We start from the raw sequence: 23,411 nt of genomic DNA on the forward strand, positions 1-23,411 counted from the left end.
CTCTCAGAAGAAAGCTTGCCCTTTTAAATATTCCTTCATATATGAAGGAGACAGGTTAGAGGGCAGCAGTCCCCAACAGGAAGTCTCTGATAAAAAGAACAAATTGCTCCAGCAAGTAGCTTCCCTAACTTAAAATTTTGATAAGGATTTATATTATACTTGTTTATCAGGAGATACAGCTGTCTCCAAAACAAAGGGAATGTGGTATGCCTGTCAGTCACAGTCCTGTCAATCGCAGAACTCCACTTGCACAATGCATTTCCTTCTCCTCCAGTACAGAAATATAAAGTGAGTTCATCTCCCATTATCCCCTCCTCATTGTTTAAATTGGATGATCTGAGTTGACAAAAATGACAAGAAATGCTGCCTAGACTTTCTAGAAAACAGAGCTCACAGACACTACAGAGAACAGGAAAAGTAAAAAATGATGAGGAACTCTCAAAGCAATACAGAACATTTGGGAATCCCTGAGTTTTATTGAATGCTGAAACATTCAATATAAGTTGAGTCCTTCAGATAAACTGACAATCTTATATACCCTCAGTCTGAGAAGTGTAACAATGCAAATAAAGTCTATACAGCGCTAGAAAAGCAAGGCTCTGTTGTATGGATTGTTTTCAATTTATTTGCAAAAAACAAAGAAGCAGTACACATATGGAATGAAAAGCCCTTGTTTGACAAAGGTCAACAGCTGAGGAACAGAGAGCCAATTTTTTGAGTTTTCAGAAGCTGAATAATATACTTTTCTTCATAATAAATACATTTGTATAGCCAAAGCAGCAATATTCTATTAAACAGGGGGTGTGGCAGCTTCCATCTGTCAGTTTACAGGCTTTGCAGGGCTACCATCTGTTTTCTCTCCATGTAACAAGTAAGCAGCTTGACTTTGAACATTGCCTACACTCTCAAATTATTCAAATTTTCTGACCAAGATCCAGAATGTACCCTGCAACTAAGACACCAAATGCAAAAGAAGTCACTTAGAAAATCCAGTAGAACACATTAATGAAAGTTTTGCTGTAATCTTTCCTCAACACCTGATGACATCTTAGGGGAAAAAAAAGTATTCCAGGGCTTGCCTTCCTTATATATTAGTTTGATATTTAAGAGTTAACATCTCAGACCAAATGGTCTGCACTGTTTACAAGGATGCTATAAATTCTTATATGAATTCCTGCAAGTTCATCCTCAGAGAGGTAAAATGCACCATGTCACAAAGTTGCTAACAAAATTCATCCAAGTTTCAGCATAGTAGAGTGCTTTGGAAGATAATGAATTTCTAATTTCATCACATTAGACAAAAAAAAAAGTATTCAGCCTTTTACAAAGCACAGTCTGGTCACTGAGAAGAAAATGACTGAAGTTAATTTTTACAGATATGAATTGTTTGCCAAAAAAAACCTCTTATTTGTTCAAGAACCAAGTTATTTGATGGGAAAATAAAATTAAATACGTGAGTGCATATATCTAAGTATATTTCGTAGAATACACTAAAAGTAATGTAAGATTCACAGAATACTTTCAAGTACAAGTTTAGTATTTGAAAACCAAGCTACAAGTAGCTACATAAGTAGCTGTTTCAACTAAAATTAAGTATCAATCTGTAAATAATGAGAAATCCAAAACTGATTACGAACACTGGTGAATCCAAACATTTCCCTAATGTTTAAGAAATTATAGCTAATTCTTAAAATCTCTACCACAGAGCCAAGAATTTTAATCAAAAATTTCATATACATGCACACAAAAAATTGAAAAGTGAAGGTTGTATCAACAAAAGCAAAACAAGCATATCAAAATCAGAAATGCCTTCATTGTCATGTTAACAAACATGACTGTTCTTAAACATGGACACTGTTACTGACCACCTGAGAAGGAATATCCAACAGAAGTTTAGAGCAGTTCTGAAACAGTGCCTCAACTTGCTGAAGGACAAGCAAAAGTTTCTGAAACATTGAGCTCTCGCTAGTACAGATTATTAGAAATTGAGGTAAAACTAAAAATCTGCTAAAGCCTCTCTGAAAAGTTTTAAAATGTAAAAATCATTCAGTTTTGTTATACTTTTTTTCCTGAATAACGATCTCATCCTACATTATTTTCACAGATGAAGACACAACAAATGAGATCACCCCAGATTACTCTAGATTTAGTAATCTGCTGCTTGAGTGATGGAGGCTGCTTTGCCCATGGCTGTCACTGGTGAATGAGCTCCCTCTACTTTTCTTGACCACCCCACTCCAGTGCTTTATAGATTTAGTGTACATTGTATGGTATATATGCATGTAAAATACAGAATCTCAGCACCGACCAATCAAATGCAATACTTCAAAGAGATTGTACTGTCCACATGCTTCAAATTATTTTTCCAATGTACGCTGAAGCCATTTTTAAGATCACGCTTTTCTTATAAACTCTTTCAATAACAAACACTGACTAGGAAGACAATGGTCTTAATTTTCATCTCTCCTGACTGCAAACAGATGTGTTATTTAAATTCTACCAGAAAAACAAACGAAAAAGACCTTTTAAACTACTGAATTATTTTTGGATTTCTTACCCTACCTTTTGACTACCCACTGACTAGTCATTATTACCTTATTTATATATTTTTAGTAAGAGCATGACAGCTACTGAGATTTAATTTTTTATCACCCCAATCAGCATATTTCAATATGATTGTTTTGATTTAGTTTTAATTCTATGTATGCTTTAATTCTGCTTGTTTAAAAGTAGGGCCAAAGCAAGAAGTCAAGGGTAGTAATATGACCCCGCCACCTGCATTGAAGACAGGTTCATCCCAGGTTTGAGCCTGAACAGGTTCCACTTCTGCCTGTACTGGGAAAAAAAACCCTTTAGTTCTTGCAGGTTACCGAAGAGAAATTTTCCTGCAACTTACAAATGAAAACTTCACTTCTAGTGAAAAGAAAACTTTTCACAAATTCTTGGAACCTAATATTTTTCATATGTTTAATAATTAGGCTTAAGCTAGTAGCTAAGTGTTTAATCAGTTGCATAGAATCCAGATAACAAAGAACACAGCACAAATATGATATGCTCTTCACATACACATAAAATGGGAAGCCACCTGTTAGACTAGCTGCAGCTTCTGATTAGCTTTAACTAGCAATAAAGCATTCAGCATGATTGCAACAGCTCAAAACAATTAATTTGCTCAGTTAATTTACTCAATCGCTATGGCCACAGAGGTACAAAAAGCAATGGCAGACAGCAAAAGAGTGAGAAAGGTAGCAAACAAAAGGCTTTAAATAGCTTCCCCTTTCAGTAATGTTCACATAAGTTTTCACATCCGGTTAAGCCTCAGCCAGCTGTTCTTACGTTTATTTCCTGCTGGTCCCAGGTCATTTATGAGATACAGATAAAAAATGTTGGTAACAAGCTATAAAGTCAGATATAATCAGCACACTTGTTGCAATAAAACCAGAGTACTGAACGAGTGCCCTTTCAAAAGAAGCGAGACTTTGAACCATACAGCATCGTGGATTCCTGAGAAATGGGTATCTTTATAGCTCCTGATTTTCCTAAAACAACCATCAAATTTGAATCACAGCCATGTAACTCAGGCTTTCCAGTAATTACCTTTACTTTTGACCAAAAGAACACAGATGTAATGAAACAATCTATCTTATGATACACAGAATACTAGAGAGAGTTCCTATGTACATAGAACTGTGTTAAGTTTTAATATTTATCTTAAACTTCCTTACTCATTTCCATTATTAGCATTCTAGCCAACCACTTCAGACAGCAAAAGTATGTAGATTTCAAGCTTTCACCTTCTATCTCCACAGAAGTATGGCAACTTTCTGTCCTGAACTTGCACGCTCTATACACCTACCAAAGGATTTCATCTTCTTACCTCATTTGCCAGTACACCCTAGGACAGTAGTCCTCAGTTACAAATGAGAAATGTCATAAATTGTTAGCAATTATGTAAGTGCCCCAAGTCCATTTAAGTGCAAAGTTAAACAGAACAACTTAAGTGAGTTTCAATGGTAATTTTTAATTGTCTGTATATTGCCAAAACAATGAAGCACTGACAATCTCACATCCCAGCTCAGGTAGTATTTTATCACCCAACTGACAGCACTGGTTAACTTCCAGCTATAACTGACTGAGCAGTTGAAGTAACAATTTGTTTAAAAACCCCTAGATTAATTTACACCACAACTGGCAACCTTTTACTCATCACAGCCTAGAAATAAATGCAAAGTATACTCCTAAAATATTGACCTGAGACATTAAAAAGCTAAAACAATCTTAACCAAGCAGCTCAAGCATGACAGAAAAAAATACCAGAGTAATGTTTTAACTTTTTGATGGTTATACTGTATGTTGTTCACCCAAAAAGCAGCAGTTTGGAAATTTCCAAAGGAAATACAGGGAAACATTTGTAAACATCCTGTAGTTATCAAATATTGAAAGAGAAGTTCAATAATTTTGAGGGATAAACCTTAGCTGGCTGCCAGACACCCAACCCAGCTGCTTTCTCAATCCCCCTCCTCAACAGGACATGTAGGAGAAAAGTTCATGCACTGCCTTAAGAACAGGGACAGCACACACCAGCTACCACCATGGAATATTTATTTCACCTGTTGCCTTTGCAGTGAGAAACAAAGATGAAAGTAAAACCACCTTTTTCTTCACCCTCCCCTTCTTCCCAGGCTGATACCACTCTTCCACATCCTCCCTGTCAAGCAGAACAGGTGGAATGGGAAACAATCGGATCATCTACTCACAACCTGAAGTCCGCACAATACGCAATAGCAGCATATGAACCCTGAAGTCCAACCAAATATGGAGTTTCAAAAATTGTTTTTATTGGCAAAGCCATTTATCACCAGACTTAACATTCAGCTAGTACTCTCTAACACAAAAGTACAGCTAAACTTCACGTTTGACAAAATTCACAGGCATTGCAACAAGAAAAGTGAACTTGGTATCTTCACATTATGAAACTTTGTAAACTGCAAGTTTGACATGAAGACAAGGAGCATTAGAAATTATCACAGTCAGGAAGGTTCACTGATCTTCTCTTTAGTAACAATCTCTATTTTTAAGAAGCCTAGGTTAAGAATTCCTTTGATGAATGCCTTCCAATAACAACAGTGGTAACGACACTTTCATGGTTGTTCCTCACACTTGACCTTCCATGAAACACTACTAAAGGCTGAGGAATGAATTTTGAGAACAGTAGGATGCCAAACTAGACCTGAGACAGTGAGGAAAAAAAACCTCTCTCAAATATATTAAGATCTGAAAGTGCACCCCATGTCCAGCAATCTCAAACAACAAAACACTAGTGGCAAACTGCCATTATGAATTAACTGATGTCAGTGTGTGCCAATATGGTATTATTTTTATTACAGCCATCTTTTACTTACAGTCTGTTGGTTGATATCATCTTCTCCCATAGGTTCATCCACAATTTGCTGTCCATTCTGTAAAAAAGACACAGAAAGTGAAAATAAATACTGAATCCAAGTACAGAAATCAATATATTGGAGATAGGCTTTCATAGCATACTGTTGTACTCTCTTCTCCAAATTCTACAAAAGCAGGTAATTGAAAGTAAACATGGAAAACTTCCTTCATGTATTCTCAACCTGGATGAAGTCACAGTAAAAAATACATAAAATCACCTGGCATTTGAAGCCTCACTACTATACACGTAGGCATTATTTTCCATTACTGCCACTTCTACAAAGCAGTTAAACCTGATGAAGACTGAATGGCAAAAAGACACACAAAATGAACAGATAAAGGGGTTCTTTCTAAAAGCATGACCTTACATAGCAAGTTAGCCCTTATTCCACCTTAAGGAAAATTTATAACTACAGTATAGAATTAAAAAATATTGAATGCAATTCTAATTTTACTATTAGTTTTACATCATTTACCATTTTCTGTACTTTTCCAAAGGCCATTCTAACAAGCCATACAGAAAATAGCTTTTGAGTTTGAAATTTAGCCATAAAGATTTTAAAAAAATTAAAAATCTTAAATACCTTGTTTGTCAACAAAGGCTTTCTTTTGCTTGACAGTGATATTATACTTGGAGAATTTCTAAGAGATATTTTTCCCTGAAAAACTTTGAATGACTTTGCTTACACAACAAACATGACCAACAGCAAGTTGTAAGTAAAAGTAAGTACTTCCTAAGTTATGGTACAGGGCATCACCTCAGGCATTAATTCTTAGTTTGCTCCTAAAGTTTAACAGCAATTCAGTATCATTTTAGAAACAAATGAAAAACTATTAAAAATGGTTACCATTTCCCATTACCATTGGAGACAGAATTGGAGCTCATTTGTGAATTGTTTCCCTAGAGAACCCAAGGTCTAATTAATCAACCTTTTTCAAATCCTAATTTACTTAAAAGTTGCATAGATGTATAGATAGTTACCTTTTTGAAGCCAGAAAGTTAATAAAAGCTGCTCAGAAATTCAGATTTTACCTTCATTTCACACTTTCCTTCCCACTACTCAGTTTTTCAGCAGAATTCTTCAGAGCCTTCCTAGCATCTTCTGTAATAACTTCTATTATTCTTCTATTAGATTAACAGAATCTTCTAGCTTGCATATGGGTAGAGTCTTTCATATGTGACAGATTAAATCCAAACCACTTACAAATTCTAATTTTCAAATATTGCAAGAACACTGAATGTTCAATCAGATGATTACCAGCTCTCTAGCAACTTTTCTCCAGAGGATTTTGTTTTGGTTTTTTTTTTTTTTTGTTTTGTTTTTGTTTTTTTGCTGGGAGATGTAGCTAGAAAAAGCTAAATTATAGGAATCATGAATTTCCAAACATGACACCTGTGGGTTGGGTTTTTTTGAGAGGGTGTTTCTTTAGTTTTTTGGGGTTTTTTTGTTGTTGTTTTTTGGTTGTTTTGTTTTGATGGTGGGGAGGGGATGAAGGCTGGGCTTTCTGATTGTCTTCCTAGTGCAGACATCTGGCACCTGGTAGCAGTGCTATTTTCTCATCTTTCCTGGCATCAGGAAGATACTAGAGATTTCTCACATGATGCTGGTCTACTCTAAAAGTCTTCTTTCCATGATGGAAAGATTTCTTTCTAGTAAGAAATCAGTGGCATGTGCTATACATTATTACAGCAGTGAATATAATCTTTAAAAGCTCTCTCAGTTAAGGGCAGTTAATACAAACTTTTATCTGTACAGCAAAGGGTAATTTGATGATTATCCCAAAAGCCCACATTCCCTACACTGTAATATCTTTTACTTCTAGTGTACAGGCAGTGCATATTGTATTGTATTATCCTTCCATAAGATACATAAAAAGTTGATATTATCAAACGGAACACCAGAAAAACACCAGCTTAGCTAAGTAACAGAAATGAGTGTTGTTAATAAAGCTTGTTTACAGGGACAGGATGCAGATTAAGTACACATATATCATTACCATCAAGGCCACAAGTCACATACCTCCCCTTTTCTCAATTTTACTACATAAATTAACATTAGTATTTTAGCTACACATCTCTACATTCTGTTCACGCTACAAGATAGCTTCCTTTGATCTTGCCAATCAGGAAAAAAAAAAAAAGAAAGAAAAAAAATCAGTAGAACAAATAAAACAATTGACTTTAGCTGAAAAGGAGGAGTCTGTAATGTCCTAACAGTAACAATGGCTAAACTCTGGGGCCTAAAATAGGGCAATTTGTATATCAAAACCATGTGCTCTACACTGACTCCACTCCACATGCAGATTTTCAGAAATAGTCATTCCTGCTACAATAGTCATTCTGCTAAATGATAATGTACATTAACTGCAGGTTAAATAAGAATTTACCACACAGTAAGTTTAAGTTTTCACATCTACTATTTTAAGACAACTAAAATCTTTTGGAAGTGAAATGCACTCTCAGAAACTTCAGACAAGCCTCCCTTTAAAGACAAAAAGGTGAGATCAACTTCTGTTTTTAAAAAGGCTCTAATCTTCAACCTCACTGACTTTCTCAACAATCAACCAGAAAAACCACAGCAAGCTTCTGCAAAACAAATAAACTGTTTTGTACAGTCTGGTCTTCCTGTTCAATCCTGCGCTCCTTACAGTTACTTTGCAGCTGAACTAAAGCAAAACACACTCACTGGAACTAGGAACAAACTCAAGGAATCAGCATGAGCGCCACGCAGTCCTGTCTGAGCCAGAGCACTGGCTTAGCAAGATCTTTCCAAACAGGTCTACCCAAGCAATGATTATGCTAAGGGAATCACTGGATGGTAGAACCAGTTTTCTTAGAACAGTCTGAGCCATGTAAGGTAAAGAAGAATATGTATATATGATTTATGGTTTGCTGGTATATACCATTAAATGGAAAACAGCTGTGCATTAAGAAAGGCTGTGCACTTTGTAGCCTTTCTTAGGAGTTAAAATGTAAAGCCCAAAGCTTCCTGTTGGATATGGCACTATTGAAACCAGTGTGGAGTGAGGAGGTCAGTAGCACGCTTAAGAGGTGAGCAAATGAAATACGTTTTGCTGTGCATAGACTTCCTCTAGTATTTAACTAGCACCAAGGGCATGCCTCAATGACATAACAGGCTGAGAGCAGATATAACAGTCTGATGTAAGATAAGGCTGAATATGTACCTTTCATGTTCTCAGATTAGTTTAATTCAAAGGACAGAGACTCTAGTCCTTTATTATTCTTCAGGTGCTCTCCTCCCATAGCAGGACAACTAAGTAAGCAGAATTAATCCAAGAGCTGGCTATTCCCAGTATTCTGGGAATATACTGGCTATTTCCAGTATTCCAAAAGTAAAACATATTTCAGATGGCAACACAAGAGAAGTATAACAAAAAAAGTAACAGAAAAGGTCCACAGAAAATTTCTACTTGCACCTGAACACATCAACAATCAATTTCTGCCAGGGAAAGGAGGGTGCACATCCCTTACAAAGGCAACCTACAAAATGGTCTTCCAACCCACTGTGATTCAACTTCCTATTCTGTTTTCCAGTGGGAAAAGTCATGTTAATTAAGGTACAAATTTTGTTTCCCCTGCGGGATTTCTAATTCTCTCTTCTTCCCCTCCGCCCCATTCCCCCTCCCCCTGCAGTCCCTTGTCCCAACCCTTTGTTCCCTTATCACTCCCCCTCGCCACACGGTCTGTCCCTGCTCCCCTCAGCCTTTCCCATTGCCGCTCCTGCCTCCCCAGGGTCTCTGGGGTTTCCCTGGCCCTGTCCTATTGGCCGTGGCTCAGGTTCCCCCCCGCCCCCAGCACGGGGTATAACCAACCCTCGGTCGATGCCCCAGTTGTCTCGGGAACACGCTTCCATAATAAACACGTGTTTTTCACCGGAGCCCTGTGTCGCTATTTCGTCTGTTCCCGCACTAGAACTGAGCCTCGCAGAGCCGAAGGGGCAAAGCGGCCGCTGCCTCTCCCCCCCTCCAGCCGTGCTCCCGCAGGCGCCCGCCTGAAGCCGGTCTCGCACGGCAACATTCCCCAAAGCTTTTAAACCTGTTGCCATATCTCACTAAATTAGTAGAAATCAATACCTAAACACAGCTGGGCTCCAGCAGTTTCCCTGAAGGCACATGGACAGGAACACAAAGAGATCCTACAGGTTCTATACTAGCTATGAAGCACACAGACACCAGTGAATCTTTATCAGGCAGCTAGTACATTAATGTCCCCCAAATTATGTGACAGAATATGTGACACAAAAGTCAATCAATCATCAATATTTCTAGCAATCAAAAATTATAGGTTTCAACCCACTGCAGTCTCAGAATGTAAAAACTTAGGAATTCCCTGGCAGAAAGACAGTTTAAAGAAAGTTTTTTTAAAATTCAAATAATTTCAAATCTGGACCAGTAATGCACACCCATAAAAACCACTGCAGGGATGACGTGGTCACAAGTAGCATCATATGTTAAGGTACTGACATCAAGAAAACACAGTCATACCAAACTCTTTGTAAGAAAGAAGTACACCAAGAAATGTAGCCCACATCTCCCTACAATCAATCAACCACTTCCTTTGAAGCACTGAATATCCTGTACTTTACATACTACAGTTGCATATTGATCTGCAAGTCATAATGCCACCTTTATTTTTTTTTAATTATGGTTCCAGCATTTACTGCAAGAGATCCAATTCGTCTCAGAAGTCTGGCAAAACTCACCTGCACAATAAAATTAATGCTTTTCATATCAACCTTTTTGATTAGCACTGGATCCAGATGGGTAATTTTGTATGTACAACAGAGCACCTAGCATCCATAAATACAATTAGCAGTCTGGGGCAGGACATCTTGTTTTAATAATAATGTCAGGTAACCATCATTCCCATACAGTGTTTTTTACATGTATCCAAACCATATAAATTGAAATTTTAAGTGGGCAAATCATTATGTTTCCTGTTGTACTAATTTTCCCTATTTTCCCCTTAGTTTCATAAAAAATATGATATAGTATACACTTGAAATTTTTAGATTTAGTTTAGCATCTCCATTCCTACATTCTGTTTGCAAATCAAAGTTCCACTGATTTGGACCTACCTTGCTAAAAACTGTGTTCTTTTCTACAGTCCAAAAGGATTTTTTTTTCTGAAGGGCATTAAATTTTTCCCCAGACCTTCTTCAATATTTGACACCTTCTTCCATCCCCAGAATATCTCTCCTTTGACTTCAGACTATTGTTTAACTATTCCAGGATGTTCAAGTATTCTTTCTGGTAAATATTTTCACTTTTTTCCTCAACTATGTTTGTCAGCTACTTAAAAACCCCTTATGAAACTGATACCAATTGCATCTTTTGAAATAATTCTTCTGCCATCAAACTCAACATTTCCTAATTATTAATACTGGAATTGAGCATACAAATTAGTGGGCAGTCCTTATACTATTAACAGAGTTCAGTAGACTTGGCAACTATTGGCTTTTCCATGTAATTGGTGCCTTGTAGAAGAACCATAAAATTCAGTAAACACAAAAAATGTTCTATTCCTAGACTTATCAATTAATCAAGACTTAACAAGATTTAATTCAAGAATGAAACTGTGTATCAGTGCAGAATGGTGCTTTGAGGACAAATAAGCAAAAGAGCGAAGACATTTGAATCAGATCCCTTACAAATTGTTACGTGGAAGTTTTAACATGCCAATGAGTAACATAGGTGATGAAGCTTCTCTCAGGCAAGTCCTAGTCGTCAACTACCAAAACTTCCAGACTTACTCAACAACTGCAGTTACTGGATTTAAACACATGAGAACTTCCAGTATTATTTAATATTTAGTCATTAAAACACTGGGTGTATAGATAGATCCAAGCTCTTTCTCTCTAGTGTATTCAAGGGACTCTCAATTGACAAAGCCCAAGAACCGTGAGGTCCTTGGATAGAGTAAAGCTGTGACAATGCTTCTGCCTTGTTTCAAAGCAGCACAAAATGCAGCACTCCCACTGAAACACTAATAACACATCTGCTGTTAGTAACACAAGGCGCTGTGTGGAACCACATTTAGTAAAAACCTTTCAAACTATGCGCACTCAAAATTGCTATTCTAAGCAGCAATGAGCTACCCTGAGAAAAAATTTGTAAGTCTGCAAAAAATAGTTGAAAATAGACTAAAAGGACCTTAAGAGGTCAAGCAATCTATCTCCACACACCAAAGCATGATCAGCTATTCCTATAATGCTGCTCACAAGACATTTATGTCTAAGCCCTTCTTAAATCTTCAGGAGTTTTCACAATCTATTCCAGTGCTTAAATAAAATATAAGGCTTTAATAGGATCTGAATTAATGACTTGCGCCCTAACTTCTGAGCTGTGAAGCCACACAGATCCAAAGCACTTACCTAAATCCTGACCTAATTAAAATTTACTAGATGTAAATAGCAGAAGTGAGCCATCATCTTAGGTTTCTCTAGCTGTTCTCTTATAGCACTTATCCAAAACATTTTGCATATACTGTTAGAAATAATACATGCAAGTATTAAAAACTCCATATTAAAAAAAAAAATCCCACAAGTATTTTTTAATATAAAACTTTGTTAACTCAAGTTCCATGAGTTCCGCATAATTTAGTCTCAATTTTATTGTCTAAGGTGACTGACTTCTTCCTTTGCTAAGTATTAAGAGAAACAACTGGATGTTGAAACTTGCCTCTCCACAGACAACCTCAGATAAAAGCCATTAACCTGCGAATCATTTAGGTACAAAGCCAAACTTCTGTAAGTTAGGATACTTGGGCAACTTTAACTATGTGATTTTGTAAATCCTATCTACTTTGCCACCTTCTTCCTATCTAGTATGACTCCAGAGTATAGTTAAACAATAAGAAAATCAGTCCCCTTTCCTGCACTGCAATGTTTTCCTTGGCTGGTATTTGTCCAGCACTGTGCCAAGTCACATTAGAAAAGAATAGTAAAAAGGTTTGCAGCTCTCAGCAAGTTTAATTCTCTGAATTAACACATCTTGAAGTCAAACAAGTGCCACAACATTACTCAAGATGCTATACGTGTACTGTTATAAAATCTTGGTCTTGGACAAGCAGTCTATATAGCTCCAAATCACGTGTGGTCATGTATTCACAAAAAAACCTAATCAATCAACCAAAAACCCAAGAAAACAACACAAGAAAATAAGAAAAAGACAGGGAAGAGAAAGTTTCACTTAGTTTCCTGCCTGTACAAGTGGATAGGTAGTAAATTATTACATTTAACACATCAATTCAGCAGCCTTAGTAAAACAAAGCCAAAAAACCCAAAGCACCTAATCTCTATTCATCTGCTCCAAAGAGGAAGAAAAAATACACACGTTAGAGATCACCTACCTCAATATATCCAACCACACCTGAAAACAGAAGAAATTCCTTCTGCTTGCACACATAATCTTTAGAGTGACTCTGGCACCGGATAGTGTACAAATCTAATTACCAGACCTGCATGAGAAGGCAGGTGCACCGCACCTTCCCTGCCTCCCGCAGTTCCAGGCCCACGGAAATGCCCTGTGCCTTCCTGGGCTCCTGCCAAGGGACTGCACACACACAGGGAGGACGTGCCAGGCCCTTCTCCTGTGAGCAGGGGCAGCCAGCAGGCACAGCAAGCCTGTGCACTGCACTTCCCTGTGTAGCACACACAGGTTTTCAGAAGTGAGCTGCTTTCTCAGAATTCATGATAAATTCAAAAGGTGAAATTTGCAGGTTTTTTACACTTAAAATTTATTATTTTGATACATTCTGCTACGAAGAGAGAATAAGCTGTGAAACAATTTCACTATTTCCTGAATTCAGGATTTGAATTCAGGATTTCTGACGTGTAACAGAAGTTAGCTACAGGAAGACAGCTACAGGAGACAGATTCCCCCATGAAACTGACAGCATTTTTCCACAAGTAAGTCTGAGTTCTAACAGTAACTACTTTTGGCAAACATGTTATGCAAGAAATAATTCAAATAATATTTACATCCAAAAACCAACACCTTTTGAATTTGCAGGACAACGAGGGTTTTATTTTTCAGAGCTATGTATTGCTGGATATTTAAAATCACAAAATACCATTTCTTTACATCATCTGCACACAGCTAAGCATGTTTCAATAAATTAATGCTTAAATTATTTTAATAGTATTTTAATATTTATTTTAATTTAAACGTAGAAACTGCCAAGAAAAAGACATAGACCATAATAAAGTATTTTTAAGATACTCATTTATACAAAATTAAATGGCTTCATAGAACAAATAAATTAATAAAAAGAAACGGTAGCACATTTCCTCCAAAAATAGCTAAATGGAGCATTAAGCATACAGTAACTCTTACTGATAGGAATGAACTAGCAGTAACTTTGTGGTCAAGGCACTGGAGTAGGTCCCAAAAAATCAGAGTTCATGTAGTTCTAGAACAGTCTCAATGAATAATGCTAGATGGGGTCACTAAGCTGTTGAGCCTCATTTTCCCATCTGTTACATAGGATTTTTTTCTCCCTTTTACTTCCAGTGGGTGAGGCATTTAATCTTATTTCAGGGAATAAGAAGAGAATAAGCAGCACAGTATCACGTATGCAAGCATATAGCACAGCAACTGTGGTAGTCAACCACTTTGCCCAAATTTAAAAGTTCTTTGAAGTGATTCTAACTTTTTCAATTTTTACTGATTAAACTGTTCTCCTCTTGAATGTTATCAAGATTATAAAAAAAAACAATTATATGAATCTACTCTGGCCTGAAAAACAGGTTAAAAGTTTCACTATTGGAATATGGCTATGAATTATATCTGGTGGAAAAAGGAACCCAAACAAAAAAAAAAAAAATCCTCAAATCCAAAACAAAACACCTTCCTCAACCAAGTGCCACCGAAAAACCACAATTCCAAATTAGTATCTTGAGTAAGTTCTTAAAGCTGGTAGATCTGGCAACTGCCAAGATCAGTCAACACACAAAGCTAATATTTTTGATGTGCAGAAATAATTAAACGCCCACCTCAGTCTATATATCTATATGACTTTAAGTCTAGCATTTCAAATTACAAACATCTACAGTCAGTGTGACAGACCACAACCAGTTCAAAGATAACAGACATGCCTTTAAATGTGTCAATCTGCTTACATCTACTTTATGTTACACATCTCAGCTGGGGCAAGAAATATTGCCTACACTAAAACGAACAAAAGAATAACAAGATAACTGCCAATGTCACAAGAAAAGCAAGAGAACCATTCAAAGAAGTTAAACTCAACACCTTTACAAAAAAACCAAGAACTGCAGAGAGTACACAGCAGTGCAAGAAGGTACTGAATTCAACAAAGTAAAACTCCTGCCTTTTCCTGCCCCATTCAGCTGACCACAGGACATCCTTACTATGTCATGGACTAAGATTGTGTTAACTGAAAACCAAATCAGGTAACATGGTACCAATAAGGATATGAAAAATCTGACCACCCCCCACAACACTTTTCATGCAGACTATGTGTTTCTCAAGGCAGTATTTACATACATAAAAGATCTGTTATCTGTCTTTCACAGCAGTTTGTGGAATATAGTCTATACTACTTATTTAAATCAGAATTAAATTTCCAATTCCCACTTTTAACTCAGTACAAGAAAGCGTCATCCCATAAATCAGTGAAAAATTCAGACTTCAGAATGCACATGTTGACAGCACTTCTACGTGAGCAGCAACAGCCAAGTGCTGCACATAATTTTGTCTACAATGGAGAGAAAACGAATAGTCCTCAAAATCCCCACAGACCAGTCCATTTAGGTAATTCCACTTTGGCTTTAAGTATTTACCTGTGTTGGCTATACCAGAAATGACTGTAAATATTGCCTTAGTTTCTGTGGAAGACAAGTACAACACTGATTACACAGTACAGAATGTGAAGAGACAATCACAACTACAGGCTCAAGGCTACAGGTGGCAAGACATCTGACAAACTTCAGCTTCCAGGCCAGAAATATATATTGACATAGAGAATGCCACACTGACAATCAAAATAAAATTACAAAGCAAAATTTGCATTATACTAGTTTCTTTAAAGTAGCAGCATGGCTGTTAAATGCTAGCATACCTTTTCTCATGCAAAATTCAAATAATCCTGGATACAGACTATACAACAGAAATTTGCGAAGGAAGATTCACAGCACCTATTTCAACACCTGAAAAAATGACCATAAACCCTGTCAAGAGCAGTGGGAAAAGAATTTCTCCACAGCCAGTCCTGAGCATCTAAATTAAAACTCCTAATGACAGTTGTCACAAATGCTTCCCAGAAAGTCTAGCAAACGGCATCTCCTTATGATGGCCAGCACTTTCAACATACTGGTGTCCAGAATTTGGCTGCCATAACTGTATTCATTCTCCTCCAGTTGACATTAATATGCATAGCTGAGAGTATAGATCAAAGGATCAGGCTAGTTATTCAGGCATTCAAATGCAAACTCAAGTCATCAATACTTAATTTGCTTGAAAGCAGATGACTTGCAATAACAGGCACATTCTCACCATGAAAAACGAACCTATGTTTATTATGAATCCTCATAGACCCTGAGTCAGTAAGAGACAGCAACATTCCACAAGCTTTAAAGGTGCTCTGATTTACAACATGAAACTGAAGCTACACATACAGACACACTATTTAAAAAATATTTTAACAACTTTACACATTAAAAAAGCTGTCAGAGATACAATGTGGATCACTGACCTATTTGCACCTGTAGAAAGAAAAGTCCTGAAAATGATTTTGAAAATCATAAAGCCACATTTTATCTAAAAATCAACTGTCTGATTTTTAAAAAAAGAAATATTATATTCTACTGTTCTGCACACCTAAGTTACAGCAGCTGTTTGTGGTTAAGTACACTTCCAAACTAAAGCTATTTAAAGGTATTCTAGTCCTCCTCCTAAATTCGCACACCCATCACAGAACATCACCTCCTTGGAGGTACCACTATAACTAGAGGACTGCACTGGGAAACAAATGAAAAATCAAGTCAAATAAGAATTCCATGATTTGTTAAGACCAGGAAAGAACTCAAAAATTTATAATTCCATATCCTGATAATACAGCATTACAAGAACTGTGTCAGCAAATCTGAGAGGTTAGCAGAAATGCTTTACTCAGAGTTACAGCTAAAGATATTATTAGTATCAAACTATGACTGAAATCACAATGAGTTTCAGGCAAATGTAAGAACGTTTTTGCCCAAGGATACTCTTGCAGAATAGGGTCTGTAATTAGGATATTGCTATGCTACAGATAAACACAACTCATGCAAATCAAAAATCCAAGTTATGTATTTAGGTCACTTGTTGACGTATTTGATTTAAACTTACCTATTTTTACTAAAATATCTTTTCTTAAATAGTCATTTCACATAAGCAATGTTTCTAAGTAACTTTTTCCTTTTGAGTGTCATCTGAGAAGCTTTTGCAGGTGCAGCCTGGTCCTTTCAAGAACTGTTTATTCTAGGCTAGGGCCTTGGAGTACAAACCTGTCACTTCATGTTGTTTCATGTTTTATTATTGGTCCTAGACATTTTTTGGTGATAAGCTACTGTAGACTCATGTCAATATATGAGTTTAATTATTTTTAAGGAAGTGATAAAATACAGTTGTTCCAAAAAGTTTATGACAGCAATTTAAAAACAAATGATGTCTGAAATATGTTAAAACAAGTGAAGTGTAATCATGTATGTATGCACATTGCAAATAACATAATTTTTCTACATATCTAGCATATATACTATTATTGAAGTTAGACTCCATGCAGTGAGCATCAAAGACTAAAGCAACAGTTCTTTTCTCTAAATGATTAGCCTAAGTGTTTTCCCTTACCACCTTCTGCCCCACCCTCAAGCATCACACTACTTATTGTAGTTACTCCCAATTTAAAATCATCTAAGATCATTACTCCAGAAGTCAGTAAATAACTAGCACAAATTTAAAAGTAACTACAGTACCTGGCAAGAATTTAAAAACTATATGTGCCTGTCAGATCTGAACTGTAGGTTCTTCTGAATCCCTGAGATACAGTGACTTTCAGCAGAAGAATGACAAGACAAAGATCAAAAGGACAAATCCTGATACTGCAGAAACTCTGCATCGGTCCCTCTATGCTCATCTCACTAAGGAGAGAGTCCTAACCTTGCAAATAATTGTTGTGAGCTGGCCTGGGTCCACACCGTTCCACATCAGCATCACTTGAAGCAGCCTGGCTGCGTATCAGCTGGAGCCGATTCAGGTCGAAGCTGCACTGTCAAAAGCAGCTTTTTCTTTTCAGATGGAATCTGGTCACAAAGTAGCACACGCACTATGGGCTACTAAGGACTCATGGAGCAAGCAAAACGGACTTGTGTAGGTGCAGTGTTTACACAGATCCAAACCAACAGAAGTAGGAAAAATATTAAAATAGCTGAAAGCTTCTGTGGCCTCGGTGTCAAGTGACTCTAATTATTCCAGCCTAGGAAAGCTGACACGCGTCCTGCCTAACAAGGACAGGCACAACACGCACTCCCCAATACCACAGCGGGAAACCCACAGTGCGCGGCACCCCGGGCTTGTTCCCGGCAACGCCGCCGAGCACAAAGCTTCACCACCCTTCACGTCCCTGCGGTTTCCCAAATTCTTGCGAAACTGCCGCCAACCCCATCCTGCCGAGATAAGGGGGCAGCGGCACCGGGCGGGGACCCACACGGGGAGATGCCGCAAGGAGAGGGCACCGGGCAAGGCGAGGGCACCGGGCAAGGCGAGGGCACCGGGCAAGGCGAGGGCAGGCCTGGCCCTCCTGCCCACCTCGAGCCGCGGAGGCGGAGGGCCGCCCCGGGAAAGGAAACTCGCCGTGACAGTAACCAGACACCGCGCTGGAACAAAAGCGCCCGACCCGGCGGCCACCACGGAGGCAGGTTACTCCCTCCCGGGAACGGGGCGGAAGGGGAGGGAGCGCGCCGCGACCAGCCCGGTCCCGCGAACACACCCCGAGCCCGGCGCGGGCCAGGGAGTCCCGGCCGGTGCCGGCCGTGAGTCAGTGCCCCGGAGAGGAAGCGGCGTGCAGGGGCCGGCGCTCGCCGCGTTCCCCCGCCGGGCCGCTGCCCGCCCCAAAATCTCCGTGGGAAAACTCTGCCCAACCGCTGAGCGACGGCGGCATCGGGAGCCCGGTTCCGTTCTCTCCTCACAACTTTCCCCGCAGCACTCCCCGCCCGCCCCGTACCTCGGTGCTGCTCTCGGCCGTGCTCTCCACAGCCATCTTCTGCCAAGGGTCTGCCAGCTGCGCCAGGGGCATCTTTCCCGTCCGGCTCCCGCAGCCTCCGCGCTCCGCGTTCCCGCTACCCGGCGGGGGCGGCCAGGCAGGCAGCGAGCGCTGCGGAGGGCGCGGGACAGCCCGGCTGGCTCCGACAGCGGCTCCTGCGGCGACTGCTGCCCGCTGCCGCCGCCGCGGTGCGCCCGTCCCTCCCCCGCGCCCTCCCCGCTGCCGGGCGGGGCCGCGCTGCCGCCCTCCCCTGGCCCCGCTTCCGCTCACGACATGGCGGCGGCCGGGCCCGCCCGCGCGTGCGCCCGGCGGCCCCGGCGGCGCCGTTCGGTGCTCGTGAGGGGCTGCGGCCTCAGCGCCCCCGCAGCGCCGGGGCGGGCCCGGCCCCACGGAGAGGGGCTGGGGAACCGGGGCTGGGGAACCGGGGCTGCGGGAACCGGGGCTGCGGAACCGGGGCTGCGGAACCGGGGCTGCTACCGCCCCCCGGGCTGCGGGCAGTTGGAGACGCGGAGAGTTTGTTTGCACAGACAAGCGCGGAGGGAGAAGTCGAGGCGGCTGGGACGTGGGGTGGTGCAGAATATCATTAGGCAAAGAGGGAAAGGAATTAAGGTGTAGGAATCTGTTTTTGTGGCAACACCGTTTAAGCAGTGGGAGTTGCTTCGAAGCGGGAAAGTCATACTCCCTCAGGCCGAAAGACATGAACATAAAGTTGTCAAAAAAAAAAAAACAAAAAAAACAACCAAAACCCCAAAGGTTCAGAAAACGGCCCTTATTTTACTTTTTATTGTCAGCTGTTAGCTGGTACGCAAACATATAAACTGAGACCCTATGGGGTGTTACATGGTTTTCCTAAAATGCTAAGCACTGTCATGAACACCCATGTTTTGTAACATTAGATGGCTTGGCTAATGCTGAAGAATCCTTGAAACATGAGACCAGCAACTGAAGGTGGGTGAGCACTGGTGTCAGACTTCTTGCTGTTGAAGCCAAACTTTCCAGAACTCTGAGAAGGCCACTTAGTTTTCGAGAGCCCCCACTGCTCCGAGCATTTCTAGATTTTGACAGGTCACATGATTGGTTCCATCCTTTATAAAAGTTAACATTCTTTAAATAATTGTAAGGTTTTTTGGAGTGGGAGAAATAGCAAGAGTGCTAGTAATTAAAAGTGTGTATGTGCATGCACACACTGTTGTGATGAATACAGACTGGTTCTGTTTCTGCTTGGTAGCAGTTTTGATCCCACTTCATGTAAATATAAATACCTGTCTACAAAGAGGAACGAAGGAGTGGATAGGCAGTTGCTAATAATGGATCAGTCTTTAGTTGGTCCTACAGAGACTTGGTAGGACAGAGTATCTGGAGTAAAAGGTCATAGTTGAATGATCACCTGAAGCCAGGAGGAGCAGATGTGCCCTCATTCACTGCAAGTCAGTCTGGCCCTTCCATCGGCCTCTCTTTCAAAGGGCTGCAATTGCTTGTGCTGTCATGTGGTGAGTTATACCAGGGAACTGATCTGCATCAAAACTTACCCTACTGTACCTTTTTTACCTCCTGTTGTCCTAAAAAAACCCCACCAACCAACCAACCCACCATATTAAAGGCTGAAGAGGAGTTGAGACTGCTTCCTTCCAATGTGGTCAAGTTGCAGAATCCTGGCTGGTTATGATATGAAATTTAGAACAATGCAAACGTGATATTGAGCATAATGCAAGAAATAATTTTTCATAAGTCTGAGCAGCAGCAGGTCACTTCAGTCTCAGACTGGCTGCTGGAATGTTGAGCATAAAACTAATTTTTTACAGCAGTCTTACATTATGTGGTTGACGCACAAATCAAGACTTAAAAAAAAATCCCTGAGTTCATGTAAAAATTCATGATGTTAAAAAAAAAGTTACCTTACATCCCTCTGGAAATAAAAGTTTCTATTCCCTTACAGGAATATTTCACTTGACTTTATGAAAACTCATGCATTTGTACCTGCATCAACTACACAGTCAGGTACATACATCTGAGATGTGCCATTAGGGAGATGAACCTGAGAACTGAAAGATGGCAATCACAAGAACAATACACCAAACCTAAGCTTGCATTTCACATAGTCCAACAAGTCCCTCTTTATAAAAGATTTCCTTCCTCTAACTAAAAAACTCCATGATCTCTTTTCCTTTCATAGTTGTCTAGTCCTTTCTTGCCACGGGTACATATTCTAAATTGTTTGAATTTTAAACTCTTTTTAGAAGGGGAGAAGCGTCATAGTTTGGTTATAATTTCTGAATTTTTTACATAGATCTTCTTTTGTCCTTCCCTGTATACATCTTACAAATCCAAAATAAAACAGGGGCAAAGATCTTCTGCACTAGCCGGTAAGAGAGCTGCAAACAATAGGAATCTGACCTTCTCTGAGGCACTGAAGTAAAGAGTAGGTAGAAGTATGCCATTTCATTGTTCAGGGGTTTCAGTATTATTGCACCACACATTTAAATTTTATAAAAGAGAAAGCTGCATCAGGATTTTAGTAGGAGCTACTGTGCAAGAACAGTCTTCAGGGCAAGAAAATCATCTGCAAAGTGTCTCCGCAGGGAGACATATCAGTTAATCTCTGGGAGATGCGGGGGATTCTGACTTTCAAACCTTGCTAAGCTCGGAGTTGGATCATCCTCCCAGCAAGAGGTAAGATGCTGAAGATATTTTGCCTCAAGACAGCAGCTCCTATTTTTCATTCCTTTTGTCTCAGGCCAAAGTGAGGTAGTGCCTTCACCTGTGGCTGCAGACCTCTTCTTTTACCCTCTTTCCCTCTAGGCACAACTATCTCTGCTTGACTGCAGTCACTGCTAATAACTGTCTGTCACTAGGCTCGGCTGTGGGCGTTGATTTCACCTTTGCATAAGCGGTTGCAATTGTGGTGCATCCACATGGATGTTTTATATGTATTGCAACCGAAAATTTGATCACGTTTGTTAGGAAAAGGGTAGCATATGGCACTGAAATGACAGTGCTGTATAAAATCCCATTAACTTGTCATATGAATTAGATGGGCTTCACATCCTGCAGCATTTTTTTCCACTTGTTTCTAACAAACCTCACTAAAATGTCACTCGAATGCAAGGGAGACATCAGCTTAATAGTACTTACCTGTCTTTTCCCACAGGCAGCCTCTTGATATATATGTGACAGAAATTAGGGAATCTTGCTTATGGCTGGTTGTATCTAATGTTTTGCTTAGCTTTGAAGTAGTACCTACATAGTCTTTGCAATTAGTGCAGAATTAATTGCAGAGTTAGTAAATCACCTTAGCCAAGCCCCCCAAAATAGTAAGTGTAAAACAAAAATAGTTTACTAATATTATGATCAGAATAATATTTGAGAACTTCAACTTGCATTTTTAAAATATACATAAAAGCAGAGAGAAAACCAAATGAAACTATGGCAACAAACCCCACAATCTGACACTTATCTAGAAGGTCTAGCAGTGCATTAGGTGGGAATTATGATGCAGTATCTTCTGAATGGAATATGAAACAGTAAATAAAATGTGAAAGTGTGAAATTCTGTTTCAAGTATTGTGACCATAGCACTGAGGTGTAAAATTTGAATTTAATGCACAGGAAAATATACAGAAGCTACTGTCTGAATTTATATGGGAAAAAACCTCCAAAGAGTTAAAAAAATAATCAATAATGTTTATTTGTTTAGCTGATAGACAAAGAGAGTCTCTTACTCTCAAGACACCTGGATTCAATTCCTAGCAAAACACAAAGGACAATTGTGTAATTTAGTCAGTCACTTCATATTGATGAGATTCAACTAAGAAGACTTAGTCTTTCTTCATGACCTTTTGAAAAGTGTGAGGAGGCCTTGATTGAAGAAGCATAAATACATCCTGCCAAAATAAACTAAGGAAGCCTAGTGCTAGTTAGAATTGGTTGCTCTATGCTTTAGGTGCAGATAGAAAGAACATCTCCTTAACCTCATTGGGATATTGGAAGGATGGTTTCAGTGATGTTTGGAAAGCTGATAAAGACCAGGGAAAGAGAGACAAAGTGCTGCAAGAAGTTTCCAGCTGGTGTAAGTTGTCATAGCAGAGACATCAGAGCGATTTGCTGTACGAATCAGAGTTATAATCAATAACTAAGAAGGGAAGAACTGAAATGAATGTCTATTGTGTACTAAGATTTAACCTGACCTTTCAAACAACATCTGCTGAAGGGGGCTTTCACCATTACAGGCCCCTGGATGATGGAATCATACAGGAATGCAAACATTTCCTGCATTTTCCTCTGGCAGGCTCTCCTTTGAAGTTCTAATCCTGCAAGTATAGTAGATGTGATAATGACAATAAGAATGCTTCTAAATCCTATATATGTTAGAGATACAATGTCTGACTCACTGCTTAAAGCTATAGATTTTCTGGATGTAAGTATGTTTACATAAAATTGCACTGAAAGGGTAAAGCATAATGCATCAGGTTCAATGGAATTACTTATCCGAGTTTTATCTGTGGTCACTATGCTAGCAGGAAATAATTGTGCCTGTGGTTTCTACATCCTGAGTGGAAATCTGGAATTCAATAAAATATGGTCTCATTACAGCATACCTGTCTCCAACATATGTTCTCATTTTAGTGTTTCTGTACATACAGATAGCTCAGATTTATCGTCTGAATGACAAAATTTATCCTGTTCACCAC

General features: G+C 39.3%; 1 protein-coding gene across 2 annotated transcripts in view; it reads right to left on the reverse strand.

The window, feature by feature from the left end:
- RPS6KA3 (ribosomal protein S6 kinase A3) overlaps positions 1–18,979 on the reverse strand; it is a 73,976-nt gene extending 54,997 nt beyond the window's left edge. The window contains exons 1-2 of one of the 2 annotated variants that reach the window (XM_002196515.7): positions 18,686–18,978; positions 5,403–5,459 (exon numbers count right to left, since the gene is read on the reverse strand). In XM_002196515.7, the coding sequence (XP_002196551.3) occupies positions 5,403–5,459; positions 18,686–18,757 (129 nt within the window). In that variant the 5' untranslated portion in view covers positions 18,758–18,978. Of the gene's footprint in view, positions 1–5,402; positions 5,460–18,685 lie in introns of both variants that reach the window. The other variant, XM_030281958.4, reaches the window with a different exon arrangement.
- Between the last annotated feature and the right edge of the window lie 4,432 nt (positions 18,980–23,411).

Source organism: Taeniopygia guttata, chromosome 1 (genome assembly GCF_048771995.1).
Source record: "Taeniopygia guttata chromosome 1, bTaeGut7.mat, whole genome shotgun sequence".
NCBI lineage: Eukaryota > Metazoa > Chordata > Aves > Passeriformes > Estrildidae > Taeniopygia > Taeniopygia guttata.